This window comes from Spinacia oleracea, chromosome 4 (assembly GCF_020520425.1).
Source record: "Spinacia oleracea cultivar Varoflay chromosome 4, BTI_SOV_V1, whole genome shotgun sequence".
In the NCBI taxonomy this organism is placed as follows: domain Eukaryota; kingdom Viridiplantae; phylum Streptophyta; class Magnoliopsida; order Caryophyllales; family Amaranthaceae; genus Spinacia; species Spinacia oleracea.
The window spans coordinates 170,336,035-170,354,671 of record NC_079490.1 but is presented as its reverse complement, the minus strand read 5'-3'; the positions used below and the strand labels follow the sequence as shown (position 1 = coordinate 170,354,671).

The 18,637-nt window shown below is 34.2% G+C and overlaps 1 protein-coding gene across 1 annotated transcript; it reads left to right on the top strand.

Moving 5' to 3' along the window:
* The first annotated feature begins 1,890 nt into the window (after positions 1 to 1,890).
* LOC110798302 (uncharacterized) lies at positions 1,891 to 6,804 on the top strand. The gene is made up of 6 exons (XM_022003479.2): positions 1,891 to 2,225; positions 3,164 to 3,393; positions 3,487 to 3,569; positions 5,545 to 5,656; positions 6,275 to 6,349; positions 6,444 to 6,804. The coding sequence occupies exons 1-6, from the start codon at positions 2,099 to 2,101 to the stop codon at positions 6,627 to 6,629; spliced, it is 813 nt and encodes a 270-aa protein (XP_021859171.2). The 5' UTR covers positions 1,891 to 2,098; the 3' UTR covers positions 6,630 to 6,804.
* Positions 6,805 to 18,637: the final 11,833 nt, after the last annotated feature.

Sequence of the window (18,637 nt, the reverse complement as noted above, 5' to 3'; positions counted from 1 at the left end):
ATTTGCGTTTCATAATTTGTTCTTTTATTTTATTGTGTTCTTTTTTATTATTTTCAATTTTATTTGCATTTCATAACTTGTTCTTTTTATTTTATTGTGTTATTTTTCTTGTTACTTTTATTTATCCTTTGTTATTTTGATTGCGTTCTTTTTCTTGTTTTTATACATATTAACCTATTATTTTTTCAGATATTATGAATAATGTGCTTGATAATTCATAACAGAATGATGAAAATGATGATTCCGAATCATATGTTATTGTGGGACAAAGTACTTGACTTGTTCTTTTAGTCTCTATATTTGTTCTTTAAGACTTTTCATTTGTTCTTTTCATAATACTCTGTTAAAATAACAAAATAAAAACACGTGCACGGTTCTCATTATGCACTCCTTTAACAATTTTTCTTTTCTCCTTCTCTGTTCTTCAATTCTTTGATTCTACTTCCTATTTGTTCATTTTCTATTTTTCAGCAACTATATATATAATAATTGTACTTATGAGTCATAACCATTAGTCATTTTAGAAATACATTTTAGAGAGAGAGAGAGGGGAGAGGATTTATATTCTCTCAACATAAGAGAGATTTTTCGAGAGAGAAAGAGTGAGATGGTAAATGAAAGAGTAAAAAAATACATTTTCTCCTTATTATCTCTCTAAAATTCCTTCTGAATGTTTCTCGTTTGTTGAAAATGAGTGAATTAAGAAAAACACTAGTTCAATGTTGATGCTCCTGATAAATGTTGATCAAGTGTTTAAGGTACGTTTCCTTGTTTTTTCATCTAATGTTCTTTTCGGATTGTTATGTTCTTTTTCACAACTTTATTTTTACTGTGTCATCAACATAGTTTGTTCTTTTATATCAACGTACATAGATTGTTAAAAAAGAACATATAATGGTTTGAAAAGAACAAATAACACTTAAAAAAGAACATAGTCTGATTCGTGGTAAAAGAACAAATATACTTTTTAAAAAAAATATAGATTTAGTTTTAAGTGCATCAAAAAATCGTCGTTTTGTCTTTTTAATTAGAACATAAAATCGTTTGAATAGAACAAATAACACTTAATAAAAGAACATAGATCTTATGTGTGGGATAAAAACAAAAATACATTTAAATAAAAATATAGATCTAGTTTTAAGTGCATCAAAGTATCGTCGTTTTCGTCTTTTTAATTAGAACCCTAATTGGTTTGATAAGAACAAATACAACTAATAAAAGAACATAGATTTGTTGTTCTTTTCGTCCCTTTCATTCTGTTCTTTTGTTTGATAAGGAAAAAGAAAATGATGTTCTTTTTTCATGTGTTCTGTTCTTTTTTCTTTTTTTATTGTGGTTTTTTTTTTTGAGTTTTTGTTATTTTATTTTTCTTCTAATTTTGTTCTTTGTGTTTTGTAAAAAAGTTGTTGTTCTTTTTTATAATTATTTTGTGTTCTTTTTAATTTTTTTACAGTTTTTTAATATTTAATAATATTATCGATAATATGTATTTTTTTTGTTTTTCTATTGCATTTTTCACACGATGTTCTTTTTGAAAAATAGTTGTTCTTTTTATAGTTATCAGGAGAGAGAATATGTTATTTTTATTTTTGTACATTTTCTTTAGTTTTTTGACATTAGTGTTCTTTTCAGGTTTAGTTAATGTTCTTTTTGTTTACTCTAGTTCTTTTTGTTTAGTTTTTTTATGTTCTTTTTCATTTTTTTGTTTTTTGCGTTTTCTTTTAATGTTTTTGCGTTTTGGTGCAGGTGCACGTAGATCTACGTGCAGGCCCCTGCACCATCCACGCGTTGCAAAAAACTAAACGTAAATGAAAAAAAAACGAATGAAGTAATAATTTTTTAGGTTTTTTTAATTTTAAAAAATTCTCCCAAATTTAAGGTCGAAAAAAAGTTTTCCCACCGCGGCGTTGGTCTGTATTCCGCAAGCAAAAACCCTGAGACTGAGAGGGTTTATTCTAGTTCATTCTCAGCCCCTTTCTTCTCTTCTTCTCCATTTTCTCTCTCCTCGACTGTCATTACCTCTCCAACTTTTACTTGTTCTTCTCAAAACCCTCTTAGCTGTGTAATACTTAGTTTGAGTTAGAACCCATATTGTAACATGGGCGTTCCGAATTTGGGGTTGGGATCATCTGCTGAGAAGAGCTCGAAGAAAAAATCAAGGAAAAAGAGAAGGGCACCTGAAGATGATGATGATGTTCAAGCTACACAGAAGATTACAGCTCTTGGTATTGATTTTATGACTATTTTTTGTATTTACCCCCTTTTTAATTCTGGGATTTTTTTTTTGTTGTTGTTGTTGTTGTTTATTGCTTGATTTGAAGTTATGATTTATTAACAGATTTACTTTGTATAGTTGGGGCATGATTTTTATTATTTTTTACATGTGGGGTTGCAAGAAATGGTAGTTTTATTGAATTGTATGTTGCTTTAGCACTTGCATAATTTAATGTTTAGGGGCGTAATTGAGTTGTGATGGAGTAATTGAGAATTGGTGTTTTTTTTTTTGTTTTTTTTTTTGATGCAAGCTTGGAACATTAGATTAAAAAGTTCAGAAAAGTACAAGGTAGAGTTCATGGAGTTCTGTCCTCCATCAAAACATCCGAAAAGGGGGTTGTTCAATTTAGAGAACTGGTGTTTAGATAACTGTGATTGCAATTTTGCAGAATTAGAGCCTTCCTGTTGTTGTTTTAAATGATCTCAATGAAATTTTAAGCAAGAATATGACATGTAGGAAGCTAAACTCTGTAAAATTAAAGTCGAGCACATGAGTAGTATGAAGAGAATTAATTTAAGGTTAGCTTTCTCAGATATATGATAGATTTAATCATCTAATCGGTTTGACTGATTCATGTCCCAACCACGATTCCTCACCGGAGAACTGACAACATTTTTTGGGTGTATTGGTTTGGTTTAGAACTTCCAAATATGTTGTTGGATGTGGTTCTTCACTGAAGTTCTGCACAATGAACTTTATAATTATACCTGGTGTGCAAAGCTCATGGTAAGATTGTGAAAGGTTTAGACTTTATACTTCATACTTTTACCATCCATGTTGCAGCTAAAAGAAAGGAAAAGGAAGTATTACGATGTTTATGTTTGTGTATTTTTTGTTGTTTTATTCTTGCAAATTGTAATTAGTGATCGTATCTTCCCTTTCGTACAGATAAAGAAGATGTAGATGGGATTCAGATTGATGATAATGAACCTACCATGGCTGAGAAACTTTCTACTTTAGATATTGAAAAGAAAGATAATACTGAAATTCAGGAAAGGCCAGAGCCCGCTCAAACACTGCCTCCTAGTGCAGACTCTGTTCATGTTTTGCTACGCCAAGCTTTACACGCTGATGATAGCGCTCTTCTATTAGATTGTTTGTACAATCAAGATGATAGGGTTCGTTTTCCTCATTTTCTCTTTATTTACTTTTTCAAACTATTGTAAGGGACATTTTATTTTATTTTAACCAGAATTGTTTCCAATTGACAGGTTATTACGAATACTGTTTCCATGTTAAATGCAGTTGACATTTTCAAGCTTTTGGACTCTCTTTTATCTATCATCCAATCAAGGTAAATCAGCGTTTTGTGGTGATTTTATTTGAAGTTCTTCATCTGGAGGTTGATGAAACAAGTTTTGTGCTAGTCATGCTATATGCTACTCAGCTACTGTATAAATTGAAGAGACTGTTAATCTGTTTTTCTATGAGGCATGCTAAAAGCCTATTTGGAAGACTATTTTCCTTTTCAAACATAGCCACCTAGAACAACTGAACAAGTAGACTGTTAAGGATTTTCCTCTCTCTATGCATCATAGTGAAAGTGAGAGTATCCACTACTCTTTTACATCCTTATAGTCTTATACTTCTTCCGTTCCGTAAATATCACACCATTTTGTTTTTTATACTATTCACTATGACTAGCCATTTTTTGTGATTCATCATTATCATTACCCCATTGCCTCAAAGAGGCTCCCGCAAGAAGCGGGGTAAGGGGGGGTCGGACGTACGCAACCTTACCCCTGCAATTGCAGAGAGGTTGTTTCCAATTGACCCAAAAGCGATAACGGGACAACAACGGGACGACCATCTTCTATTAAGAGCCATTTTGATTTAGTCCATCACATCCCACAGCCATTTTGTGATTCATACGTAAGAAAATTGTAGTCATGTGGAGTCATGTTAGATTCGTATCGATATATATTTTCTAAATATCAATATTTTTACTTAAGCACAATTTAAGATATTAAGAGTCAAAGTAATGTGTTAGAGGAGTAAAAGTCAACCATGGTGCGATATTTAAGGAACGGATGAAGTATATATATTCTATCCCAGTCAGAAGTAGCTAGCTTCCATTTCTAGAGTGTTTGCCTCTTAAACGATCAATTGCCGGTGGGGAGAGAGTGGTTTCTCTGCCTCTTCCCAATTATCATTGGTAATCAGTTTTTTTCTTGAATGCCATCCGGATCAAAATTTTACCCCTCTTTATCCTCCAATGAGTGCTAGGATTTTGTTCTTATCCCATCTTCCAACAGGATGACTAAGTGGCATCCTTGGAATAAATGTATTAAGCTTGGATTACAACAGTCTGAAGCTAAATACAACCTACATCCAATAAAGTTGTGTCAAATCTAGAAGAAAGTTTTCCCGCTCTCAAGCTATACATTCTAATCATCTGTGCAGTTGGGATAGTCAGATGTTATTGAATTTTGACAAGCAACTGAGACCTCCTGCATACAGGAATTATCTATAATTTCCTTCACACCATTTGTTGTAGATGTCAGCAAAAACTCAAGCCATTTAGAGCTTCTTAAGGTTCTTTATTCTTTACATCTTAATTTCATGAGCCAGAAGATTCCGTACTTCTGTAGTTGTTCTTTTTAACAATGTAGAGGAGAAGATATGAGTAGAAATTTCCTACCTTTATTCTTTCATGTGAAGTATCTAAAAGAGTTTGACTTTGTGTTGCCTATTAGATCGAATGACAATTTACTTATTTATCAATTACTGTTTGTTAATCTTTGATATCTAGCTGCTAATTTTTGCACTTAGATCTTTGTAGTGGAGTTTCTACATACTGTTGTGTTGGAAGTTTGTGGTAAGCTTGACTCTTTCAGTGAGCTCATCCATAATTTTTAGTTTGTGGTGTTAGCCAGTAGGTAGAAATTTATGTCGTGGAATTGGAATTGCAATTGGAATGCAGACATATTAATGGATTAGGATTTCTCTGAGATTTGGGACTTATTTTAAGTTTCGAAGTGTATCAACATCAAAATTTGTTGGCCTCTTACAGTGAGATATGGAAACTCTGGGTTTGAATGAAACTTCGGAAAATATGCTTTCTCCATAACTATGAGTTTATGACGAAGAAAATGGTCTTTTATAAATAGGCTTTTAACTGTTTGATTTATTACTGCATCGTCTTCATCCTTTTGGGCTTTGTTCTTTTCAAGTTGTTTCTACAAGTTCCAGCTCTATTTGTTAAACTTGTAATTTTAAATGTTACTCGCATAAATAAAAACTAGAAATTTCACACATTTATGCTGCAGGGGTGCAGTTTTGGTGTGTGCTCTTCCGTGGGTTAGGAGTTTACTTCTCCAGCATTCTAGCAGGATAATGTCGCAAGAGTCTTCATTAGCTGCTCTTAATTCCTTATACCAGGTAAAGGTTCTTATCTTGCATTTCACAGAATCTGAAGTTGAAAATTTACATCTACTTTTAGCTTAGTTATATTATTTCATATTCGTATACAACAGAAGAGAATAAAAAGTTTTCCCATGTAACGTATACTATACAATCCTAATTCGGGTCAATGGGTCAGATTTGAGTTTGGTTTTGGCCTTTCTGGTTGTGTCAAAAAAATATCAGAAATATTGTAAAACTCAACATTACTACAAAATATGATCATTATCATTACCCCATTGCCTCAAAGAGGCTCACGCAACAAGCGGGGTAAGGGGGGTCGGACGTACGCAACCTTACCCCTGCAATTGCATGGAGGTTGTTTCCAATTGACCCAAAAGCGATAACGGGACGACGATCTTCTACTTCTACTACAAAATATGATAAATGGGTCAAATCGGGTCGATTTCGGGTTCGGGTTTCTCTCAGTAACTTCAGTTTGGGTTTGAGTCGGGTTATCGGGTCGGGTCATGGATTGCCAGGCCTAGGTGTATGCTCCTTCGTCAAACAACTTGTTTCTGACAACCAAAATTAGTGTGAAGTGAAAAGTTTTCTTGGTTTAATTTTCCTGACCAAGTTTTCCTTGGTTCTTGGCAGCTTATAGAATCTAGGGTTGCAAATTTGAATCATTCACTCCAATTGGCTAGCAGTTTGGACCTCCTATCTTCTGGGGTAAGTGTTTTTTATCAATAATATCATATATGATTTGCTTACGAACTATATATCTCGGGATAAAACAAGTTCATAATTTTTGTTATCGAATTAGGTTGAGGACGAAGGAGTAGACGAGTATGAGTCTGGTCCTCCGGTCATTTACGAAGACAAAGATGAAAGCAGCGAAGAAGAAGAATCCGAAGAAGATGCAATGGACACTGATGAAGACACTAAAGAACCGGAAGATTTCAGTGGTATAAGTGATGCTGAACTAAGTGAAGGCTTTATTAGTGATTGAATTACATGATCTTGTATTACTATTTATTTTCATTTTTTCGGGCTTTTCGGGTTAGAAGAAAATTTTGTTGTAATTGGTGATGAAATAGATTACTTGTAGGAGTCTTGAAACTTTTTGCTAGAATTTAATTACGCATTATATCATAACCAATTCAATCACTTTGCTAGATAGAAAATTACCACCACCTTTGTTAAAAAGGCTACGCGCCTATTTGTCGTGGTCCGAGTGTTTTGACACCGGATCGTGCGGCGCGCTCTTGTCTATGGGGCGGCAAGGTCGCAAGCCTTGTGCGGAAAGTGAATCTCAAGGCTCGGGGCATGAGCGGGTGTTTGCTTTAGAATGGGAACTCTTACCTATTGGCGACAAGAGCGAGGGTCGAGAGTCGATCGGGGTGCTTGTGTCATTGTGTGCGCACAACAGGCACAAGCGGGATCGACGACGAGAATGTATCTGTTTTGCGGGAGACTTTGATGGGTCTTGGAAAGCTTAAAAATATGCGATAATACAATATCTATAAAGGGTATCAACAACACAAGTGATTAAGCAAATGCAACTTCTGATGAAAGGTATTGGTGCGTACTCGCCATGGCAATACTTGTTCCATGGGCTAACCCTTTTGGTTCATTTCTTTTGGTAGGTTATGTATAAGTAGCAACAAAGTGTGATATAGAGGAGATTCCACTTTGGATATTATACTTTCCTCGTTTCAAAATAGTTGATACATTTAAACTGTACATTGAGACAACTCTAATAACATTTCTCATGATAATATTTGTTTTATTTATTAGTAAAAAATTATAGTCTGCAAGATAAATGAATAGTGTCAAAAGTCAGAATGGTGCAACTATTTAGAAACGGAGGTAGTACGACATAATAACACAACGAGTTTTTAGCTTGTTAAGCCAATTCGTAGCATCCAATATTTTAGTGATACCCTCTCCGTAATTTTTTTAAGAGTTATATGTTGACCGATGCAAAAATTAAGGAAGGTGAGTAGATTTTCTCATAATAATGATGCAAGTGGTGGATGTGTTAATTTTTTATTGTTAATATTTGATAGTGAGTGAATAACTTAGCGTGAGAAAAATAACGTGAGTATGTGTTGGGGACCATGGGGGAGATATAAAAAATAAACAACGGGGGAGTGGAGAACTTGACTGTAATATTTAATGTAATTTTTTTTATAAAGAGAAATCTTAAAAAAATAAAGTCGAAAATGATATACTTCCTCCGATTTTTAATACTCGTAGCGTTTGTAATTTTTACACTATTCACATATTATACTTTGATTATTGTTGTTGATTTACACGTAAGGTAAAAATAGTCATGTGGAATTTTGTTAAATTCGTCTTGAAGTGTATTGCCAAAATATTGACTTTTTATAATTTTGCTTAAAAAGAATTAATATATTAATAATCAAAGTTGTGCATTGACATGCGTGAAAGTAACAAACATTACGAGTAAAATTGAACAGAGGATGTAACTCCTAAAAAAAATACATGGATAACCACCCATGATTCTGAATTCTTACGCATATTATAGGTACTTTTCGAGATTCATTCAAGGCTTTTGGCTTGTGGTATCACGAGATGAAAGTGATGCATTAAGGTTTTTGGCTTGTGGTTATTTAAGAGTATGAGGCCCTGTTCTTTTGGATTTTATTGTAGTTCTATTCAATTCATTTCAGTTCAGTTCAGCTCCATTCAGTTCAGTTCAGTTCAGCTTCATTCAGTTCAATTCAGTTCAGTTTAGTTCAAAAGAACGGATTCATCTTTCTTTGTAATTATTTTTATTCTTGATATTGCAATTAAAATCGACAATTATTACTTATAAATATATATATATATATATATAAATTATTATTATCGTTATTATTACTTAAATATTACTATTATTATATTACTATTATATGTAATTATTGTTATTAATAAATAATTATGATTATTGTAGTTATTTTTATAATTATGAGTATTGTTAATATTAACATTATATTTATTATTTATGATTACTTAATTATTACTATTATTATATTAATATTATATGTAATTATTGTTATTAATAAATAATTATGATTATTTTAGTTATTATTTAATATTATGAGTATTGTTATAAATATTAACATTATATTTATTATTTATTATTACTTATATATATATATATATATATAAATTATTATTATTATTGTTATTATTACTTAAGTATTACTATTATTATATTAATATTATATGTAATTATTGTTATTAATACATAATTATGATTATTGTACTCCGTAGTTATTATTTATTATTATGAGTATTGTTATAAATATTAACATTATATTTATTTATTATTATTTATTTTACTCCCTCCATTCCTTTTTTATCTTCCTGTTTCTATAAATGTCATTCTTATTTTATCTTCCTGTTTCTATTTTTGGACTTGACTTTTTACCATAAATTTTCCCACCATCCCTTACTTAGTTCATTCACATTTCCCCATTCACCCACCAAACCCCACTTTTATGATTTTTTATTACTTTAATAAAAATATCTTCTCTCTCCTTCATTTCTTTATTACTTTTCTTCATTTATTTATTATTTTCCTTACACCCAATCATTACTCTTACACTCAATCATTACAAGATTTCATTTTCTTATTTTCCACCCCAAACACCAAATAGGAAGATCATTTAGGAATGGAGGGAGTATTATTTATTATTTATTATTTATTATTTATTATTTATTATTTATTATTTATTATTTATTATTTATTATTTATTATTTATTATTTATTATTTATTATTTATTATTTATTATTTATTATTTATTATTTATTATTTATTATTTATTATTTATTATTTATTATTTATTATTTATTATTTATTATTTATTATTTATTATTTAGTTCAGTTCAGTTCAGTTCAAATAAAGTCAAGAAGAACAGGGCCTGAATCAAGAAATTAAGTGGGAGTTGTATTATTAACAAAGTAGTTGCAGTTTGACTTTATCTTTTGAGTTTTGGCAGATTTTTCCATTAAGATATCATTTTCAAATAATTCAAATACCATGATTTTCTTAAAGGAATATCCTTGATCCCCAAGAAAAGTTGGACGTCTATTTTAATTCTTGTGAACATTGAAAGTTTGACTCATTTTGGACCAGTACTTTTATATAATATGACCCATTATGTGGAAATTGTTCCATGGTCTTTACTTGAGGAACAAGGAGCAGATTCAAGGACTCACGCAGGGATGGGGTTGGGCACGTGCCGTGCCGTGCCGGGCCGGGCCGTATGTCGTGCCTCGACAGGTCGTATTTGGGATAGGTCAAAGAAAAGTCGTGTTATGATGGACTCATGCATCTCTTTTATAAATGAGGCTTGTGTAGGACCTGAATCACTTGTCGTGCCGGGCATAATCGTGTTGTACTAGTAGGTCCCCTTACTAATTTTAAGATATTTTGTTAATTATTTTAAAATAAAGCGTGCCTATGTACGAGCTAATTAACCCGCCGTGACAAATTTCTCAAAAAGATGTCCATTTGCGGCCCATGGCCCATCGACGTGTCCCTCGTTGTGTTTAGGCTTACAATAGGAGTCATTGTCAACTCTACCTGTATTTTGTTTTTTTTTTTTTTTTTTTTTTTAATTTTCCCAACTAATGGTCAAACTTTTAATACTTTAACCTAAATAAAAAGGACAAACATTTAGATAAGGATGTCAATGGGGCGGGGCGGATGCGGATGTAGGTCCCTCTATTCCCAACCCCACCTAAAATTTTCATCCCCATCCCCGCCCCATCACCCATGGCGGGTACAAAATTCATCCCCATCCCAGCCCCAATAGATGTAAGCTAAAATCCATCCCCGCCCCACCACCCAACTGGGTATCCATCCCCGTCTTATCCCCGCTTCATACCCGCGCTAATACCCGGCTAATTTTTCTTATTTAGCAAACATTTGCCATTTATACGGAGTAATCAAAGTTAACTATAGAAAAAATACCTTATGACTAAAGTAACCTATATAATCGGAAAAAAATACTCGTCATAACAAAAAAAATCCAAACAAAAAACATAAAAATCTCACCTAAATTATCACCTAAAGATGCAAATAAATCCAAACTCACCCCATCACCTATGGCTGGTATGAATCGGGGAGAGTGGGGATGGGGCGGGGCGAGTGGGGATGAGACGGGGCGGGCGGGAATGGGGCGGGTTCAACACAAAATTCACACCCGCCCCATCACCCATGGCGGTTACAATTTTTATACCCATCCCCGCCTCATCACCCGCCAAATCTACCTCCATCCTCGCCTACTTGGGGCGGATGCGGGGCGGGTCTCCCGCGAAACTCACCCCACTGACATCCCTACATTTAGAGACGGATGGAATACTTCAAACACAAGATTCAAGGGTAGCCGCCAGCCGAAGGAAGGATTACAAATTTCATGCATGCGAAGTTGCATTTCAAATTGTCAACGCAAATAAGTAGGGGCCGGTGTCAAATCGGTTCATCGTTCGGGTTAAAATCGGTTTATTCTGCTATCGGTTCGGTTCGGGTCGGGTTGAAAAATTAACGGTTCGGTTCATATTCGGGTTATGTGGTACGAGTTCATATCGAGTCGGGTTCATATCGGGTCTGGTTCATATCGGATCGGGTTCATATCGGGGCGGGTCATATTTGGTCGGGTCATAAACGGGTTAAGTCAGGTTCATATCGGTTCAGGTTCATATCGGGTCGGGTCATAATCGGGTCGGGTTCATATCGGGTCGGGTTCATATCCGGTCGGGTTAGATCGGGTCGGATTGTAGTCGGGTCGGGTCAATTCAGTTCGGTTTGTTAACGGGTTTAGTCGGATTGCATGTAGTCGGGTCCGGTTCATATCAGGTCGGGTTCATATCGGGCCGGGTTCATGTTTAGTCAGATCAATTCGGATACAAATTACAAACAATGTCGGGTTATTACTAAAATCACAATTTTCAATACGTTTATATTATAATATCTACTAATCTATATTATTAAAGCAAAGTGAAAGGTAAAATAGGCCATATAATTTGATTACGTCATTTATAACTAATGTTATTTTTTTTTTGACGAACAACTAATGTATTACTATCCAATTAATTTCATAAACTTAATTAAGAAAAGTCAGTCAATGTCTTTTATTATTTCCTGTAATATTTACCTGGAATCAAAATCACCTATGCCCTCCCCCATCATACCAGAGTATTACGAAACATGTATTGATGAACTAAATACTAATAACATAGTAATTAATAATCGATAATGATGAATTAATACGTAATGAATTTGTAAAGTTTGTAAATACACGTTTGTCATATATTCATATTGGTTTAAACAGCAATGAGACTAACATGTTCAACAACGAAATGAGACAAACAAGTTCAAATTGTTAATGAATTAAATCGATTCAATTAACATAGCATATCTTTTCTATTAGTTCTTAGGTTATAAGCTTATAAGGTATTGAATTAGATCAATTTAGTTTAATGATCGATTCGACCATTAGTCAGTTAAATACGAGTCAATAAAAGAGTGAAAGGCATGCGCTAATAAAACAATACAAATTCATGAGTTTTATACCTTTATAACATTGTCAAGAATTAAGGAATATAACATTCTACATTTTATTACTCTAATAAGCTAATAACAGCTGAATTGATGATCATAATTAGTTTAAAACGGTTTGAATTAAACGGGTTGTAAACGGGTTACGGGTTGTAAACGGTTCGGGTTCTAACGGTCAGGGTTGAAACAGTTCGGGTTGTAAACGGTCCGGATTGTAACAGTTTGGGTTGAAATAAATCGGGTTATTAACGGTTTTCGGGTCCATTCAGTTCGGGTAGAAACGGTTCGGGTTGACGCATGGCGGTTTGTTATCGGGTATCGGGTATTAATCGGTTTAATATTTTCGAGATGGTTCGGATTCGGGTTGAATGTTATCGATTCGGTTAGTTTTCGGGTTCCAACTAACGGATTATTAACGATTCGGGTTCTTAACGATTCGGATTAACCCAACGGGTTCAACGATTCGGGTTGAGATGTGACAGCCTTACAAATAAGACTCGAAAGCCCTCCAAATGTTCTAGCAATACCAAGTATGTCATAAATAAAGGAGTACTTCTATCATTACAAACTTTTATAAAAGACGGTCTCACCTTTGCAAAACGTGGACGCTGACGTTAATCCGACGTCAGCCTTACTTTCCGAAAACAATTCCAAAAATATATATACTACTTTCTCATTTATTTTTCATTTTCATTTCTCTCTCCTCGCAGCTCTCTGGTTATTTCTCTCTCCTCGACCTCTCTCAAAGATTCAAACCCTAATTTCATGGCGGCTACGCCGATTCTCTCGGGCGATCTTTCTTCTTGCTCAACGGGGTCGCTCTTCCTCAGAAAACGCTGGCGATCTTTTCGTTGCCGCAAGATCCACCGCGGCCATTCTGATATTTCATCTCGCCGCCGCTGGTTATCGAGATTCGAGAATCGTCGTTGCCTCTTGAGGTATTTCTCCACCTCTCTCCTTTATTCTTATTCATTTAGTTAGGTTTTTGATTTTTAAGATCATGTGATTTGAATGTTCAATTGAATTTGGGTTGATTTGATGTTATCTGACGTTACACCGCAGCGGCAGAGGTGGCGGTTGAGGCTACAACGAGGGCGCTTAATGGATGAGACACCGTCATTAAACGTGTCAGAGAACTGGCCGGTTCCGGCGGATGGCGCCGCTGCGGCGACCATGCTACAACGACGGTCAAGGTGCGGCAGCGATTTTTTTCTTTTTGATTTTTCAAGATCGATTTCACTTGCTAATTAAACCGATGAGCTGAAGACGGGGAAGAGCCTCATTGTCGACGACAGAGTCTCCTTCTCAAGGTATCTCTCGCTTTCTCTCCTCATTTTGAATCCGCCGCTGCCACCACTCTTGATGCGAGGCATATTTTGAGGATCTTTTAAGATTTATGAGCATATTTCTGGTCATTCTTTTAGGATTTAATTTTGTGCCGATTAAATTGAATTGGTTGCAATTTTGGTTATTTTCTTCTACATTTTATGCAATTAGGAGTTTCTGGATGTCTTAGGCTTGATGTTGTGTTATGTAATCTGAGTGTGGATCTATTGAGCTTGAATTTAATCTCGATTGCGTTTTCTAGGTTTCTACTGCCTTTTCTCCTTAATTTTGCAATTTCTAGTTGGATCAATTGAATAATTGACTTGGGGTATGTTGTTCTGGATTGTTAAAATTCTACTGTTTAAGCATTTGCATTATCATAATGTTGTTGTTGTCCTCCTCTCTTTTGTTGTCTTATCTGATCTCTGGATGCTGCACAGGCACAGGCACAGGCACAGGCTGAATCGAGGTTGTGCTTTGGATGCGATGTTAGAGGATGTTGAGCGGTCGATGGTGGAGATGGTAGTAGGCAGCAGATGTTTGAGGAGAGAGAACTGGAGGAGCTGTTGCAATTGCCAGTGACTGCAATCGCGAAGTAACATGCTTTGGTGTCTGCGATGTTTCTTCAGTGTGGCCTGGTGGTCTTGCAGTGGCTTCGCTATCCCCTGCTAGGGGTGTGCAAAAATTGGTCCGGACCGAAAAAATGGACCGGACCGGACCGACCCAGACCGGACCAGATCGGACCGAAGACAATCGGTCCGGTCATCGGGTCGAGAAATATCAATTTCCGGTCTTCGGTCCGGTCCGGTCCTGTCTGGTCCGGTCCAAAACCCGATTTTGGACCGGACCGATTTTTTCTTAATAAAATATAATATAAAATATTTAAAAAGTTAATTCTCTCCTTTAATATGTTGTAAATATTATTATATTGTGATATGTTTTATTTTAGCTTCCAAAAAAGGCCTTAAAAAATTAATTTTTTTATATATACTTTTTCTTTTTTACCATAATTTTTAGAAAAATAAAAAATATATAGAAAAAGGTCTACAATCGGTCCAAATCGGTCCGGTCCGGGTTTTGGACCGATTTTATCGGTCCGGTCCGGGTTCGGTCCAAGCATAATCGGTCCGGTCTTTGGGTCTCAAATTATCAAATTTCGGTCTTCGGTCCGGTCCGGATCGGTCCGGTCCGGCTCGGGTTTGGACCGATGAACACCCCTAAATCCCCTGCTGGTAGCTGCGACTCGATGGAACATCAGCCAGTGCAAGGGTTGCCTGAGCTTGTGGTGATTGATGATGTTGGTGTTATGTTTTGTTGTTGGATTGAGATTGCTATTCAACAACAAACAAGAGTTCAAGAATCATTTGTATTTTTTAAAAGTGTAATTATTAATGGATTTGATATAATTAGTAATGATTAAATTGCTTATAGTTAATAATATTTTCGTTCTAGTTATATTTCCGATGTATTTAGTAATGATTAAATTGCTAATAGTTAATACTTGTAATATTTTTGTTTTTTCTTATCTTATATTTAGTTAAGAATAACTATGATTTAGTTAAGATTACAATTGTTTTAGTTAACATTACGATTGTTTTAGTTAAGAATAATTTCTTTTAGTTCAAAATTAATTGTTTTAGCTAAGAATAAATTTCTGATGTTTAGTTGTAATTTTTTGAGTTTTAGTTAAGGTTTTTAGAATTTTAGTTATGATTTTTTAAGTTTTAGTTGTGATTAATTTATGACATTTGGTTATAATTTCTTGAGTTTTAGTTAAGGTTTTTTGAATTTTAGTTATGATATTTTGAGTTTAAGTTACATATTTTCGAGTTTCAGACAACGAATTTCAAAGCTTTAATTAAGATCCAAAAATGAAACCAATTAATTAAGATATGGAACCAATTAGTTAATAAATGGAACCAATTAGTTAAGCAATAAAACTAATTAGTTAAATACTGAAACTAATAAGTTTACCAGTATAAAGAAAATATTTGTTGAGCGTGGAATTCAATTAGTTATGCATTGGAACTAATTAGTTAAATAATGAAAGCAATTAGTTAAACATTGTGACGAGTTAGTTAAATAATAAAACTAAAAAGTTCACAGATATAAAGAAATTTTTGTTAAGCCTAAAATTTAATTAGTTAAGTAATTGAACTAATTAGTTAAGCAATGAAACCAATTAGTTAAGCACCGAAACCAAGTAGTTAATTAATATAACCAATTAGTTAAGCAATAGAACCATTTAGTTAACCACTGTAACCAATTAGTTAAGCATTAAAATCAACTAGTTAAGCATGGAAACCAATAAGTTTACAGATATAAAGTATTTGTTAAGCTTGACATTCAATTAGTTAAGCAATGGAACAAATTAGTTAAACAACGGAATGATTTAGTTAAAGCAGTGGAACCAATTAGTTAAGCAATTGAATCAGTTAGTTAAGTCTGAAATTCAATTAGTTAAGCAATGAAATCAATTAGTCAAACAATAGAACCAGTTAGTTAAGCAACGAAACGATATAGTTAAAGCAATGAAATCAATTAGTTAAGCCTGAAATTCAATTAGTTAAGCAATTGCATGAATTAGTTAAGTTTGAATTCCAATTAGTTAAGTAATGGAACATTTCATTTAAGCAATTGAACGATTTAGTTAAAGCAATGAAACCAATTAGTTAAGCATGAAATTCAATTAGTTAAGCAATGGTACTAATTAGTTAAGTAATGGTACTAATTAGTTAAGCAATTAAACGATTTAGTTAAATCAATGAAACCAATTAGTTAAGCCTGAAATTCAATTAGTTAAGCCTGAAACCAATTGGTTAAGCCTGAAATTCAATTAGTTAAGCAATGGTACTAATTAGTTAAGTATTGGTACTAATTAGTTAAGCAATTGAACGATTTAGTTAAATCAATGAAACCAATTAGTTAAGCCTGAAATTCAATTAGTTAAGCAATTGCATGAATTAGTTAAGTTTGAATTTCAATTAGTTAAGTAATGGAACATTTCATTTAAGCAATTGAATGATTTAGTTAAAGCAATGAAACCAATTAGTTAAACATGAAATTCAATTAGTTAAGCAATTGAACCAATTAGTTAAGCAATTGAACCAATTAGTTAAGTTTGAATTTCAATTAGTTAAGAAATAAAACCAATTAGTTAACCAATGAAACCAAATAGTTAAGCAAGGGAACGATTTAGTTAAAACAATGAAACTAATTAGTTAAGCCTGAAATTCAATTAGTTAAGTTTGAAATCCAATTAGTTAGGTAATGGAACTAATTAGTTAAGCAAAACCAAAATATTCTTAACTAATTCAAATTCTTTCTTAACTAAAACAAATTTAAACGAAAACAAAATTAATCTTGACTACAACAAAAATATCAAATAAATTTACATAATCGTCAACTAAACCCTAGCTACTCCGTTCCGCTGCCGACGTTAGGCCACGACTGTCAGCGCCACAAGCCCACCACCGCAAGGCTACACACTAGCGCCAAAACTGCAGCCCAGGTCACCGGCCAGGCTTGTGCAGCTGTTCTTCCTTCGCGTCGCATCAATCAGCCACCGATCCCGATTCTTTATGAACCGTCGGCCTGTCTTCTTCAATCACCGATTCGGTATGAGATCGCAAGCTCTTCTCTGCCTCCTAGTCCTTGCACGAAGCCTTTCATACGCAATCAAACCACAAAACAATACTAAATCACATCACTAATTCGAAAACAAAATTCTTCGATCTACAAATTCAAAAACAAATTCTTCGATCAACAAATTCGAAAACAAATTCTTCGATCTACAAACCGTCGTTGTACTCGCAAATGGAGTGAATGAGTTAGCCGGAGATTGAGGAAGGAGAATGCGAGTTTCTAGGGTTTTGGAATGGACGGCGACGAGTACAACGAAGGCGGAGGGGACAACGACATTGAGGAAGGAGAATGCGAGTTTCTAGGGTTTTGGAATGGACGGCGACGAGTACAACGAAGGCGGAGGGGACAACGACGGCTGCAAGGATGGGACGGTGAGGATGAAACGGCGGCGGAAAGGAGGTGACTGTGACGACGAGTCGACAGTGTGTTCGAGTTTTGGAGGAGAGATAAAGGCATAGAGATTTGGAGGAGAGAGACTGAGAACTAGGGGTGTAAACGAGCCGAGCCGAGCCGAGCTTTACCCTGTTCATGTTCATGTTCATTTAACTTATGCGAGCTCGAGCCCGAGCCCGAGCTTTTAACCGAGCTCAAAAATCTGTTCAAGCTCGGTTCGTTTAAAAGATTTTGTGTTCGCGAACTGTTCGTGAACGACTCATTTATTAATCGAGCCGAGTTTATAAACGAGCTTTTTTCATGAACGAGCATTCTTAAACGAGCTTTAGAGTATAACCACTTGAAAATCTAACAAATTATAATCATATCTAATAATAAAGATTAAAGTACATTACTTTATTTGATAAACAAACTAATAATTTAAAAAGAGTCAAAGAGCACTAATTTAGCAATTAAAATTTTATTTCAAAATATTTTTATTCTATTACAGATTTCAAAAGTCAAAAACATGATTTTTATTTATATTTGAAAAACGTATATATGGTAAAATATAATACATAATATAACTAGACGAACTTGTTCACGAACATAAATGAATGAGTTGTTCATGAACATAAATGAACGAGTTGTTCATGAACTTAAATGAACGAGCATACCTATGTTCATGTTCAAGCTCGTTTATTAAGCGAGCTTCAAAAGTTGTTCAAGCTCGGCTCGTTTAATAAATGAACGAACATGAACGAGCTTTAAACGAGCTCGAGCCCGAGTAGTTTATTGACCGGCTCGGCTCATTTACACCCCTACTGAGAACGATAGAGTTTAGAGAAGCGTTTGTAGAAAATGAGAGGAGAGAGAAAAAAAATTATATTTATACCGCGCGTGAGGCCACGCGCGCGTAATTATTCAGCCGGTCTTTCCTACACGCGCCTGTAAGACGGTCCTACCGAAAAGTTACTGTTCTATCATTTACATGACCGCATTTAATTTTAAATTCCGTAATTGAATTCTATCTTGAATATTTGACGTATCTTCAACCCAATTGCCGCAATAAATATATATTAAAAAACTATACCAGTA

Bases quoted from the DNA above. Each gene is read 5' to 3' on its own strand.
- LOC110798302 (XM_022003479.2), top strand. From the start codon at position 2,099: ATGGGCGTTCCGAATTTGGGGTTGGGATCATCTGCTGAGAAGAGCTCG. The intron at 2,226-3,163 runs GTATTGATTTTA...CCTTTCGTACAG, and splicing joins ACAGAAGATTACAGCTCTTG to ATAAAGAAGATGTAGATGGG. The intron at 5,657-6,274 runs GTAAAGGTTCTT...GGTTCTTGGCAG, and splicing joins CTCTTAATTCCTTATACCAG to CTTATAGAATCTAGGGTTGC.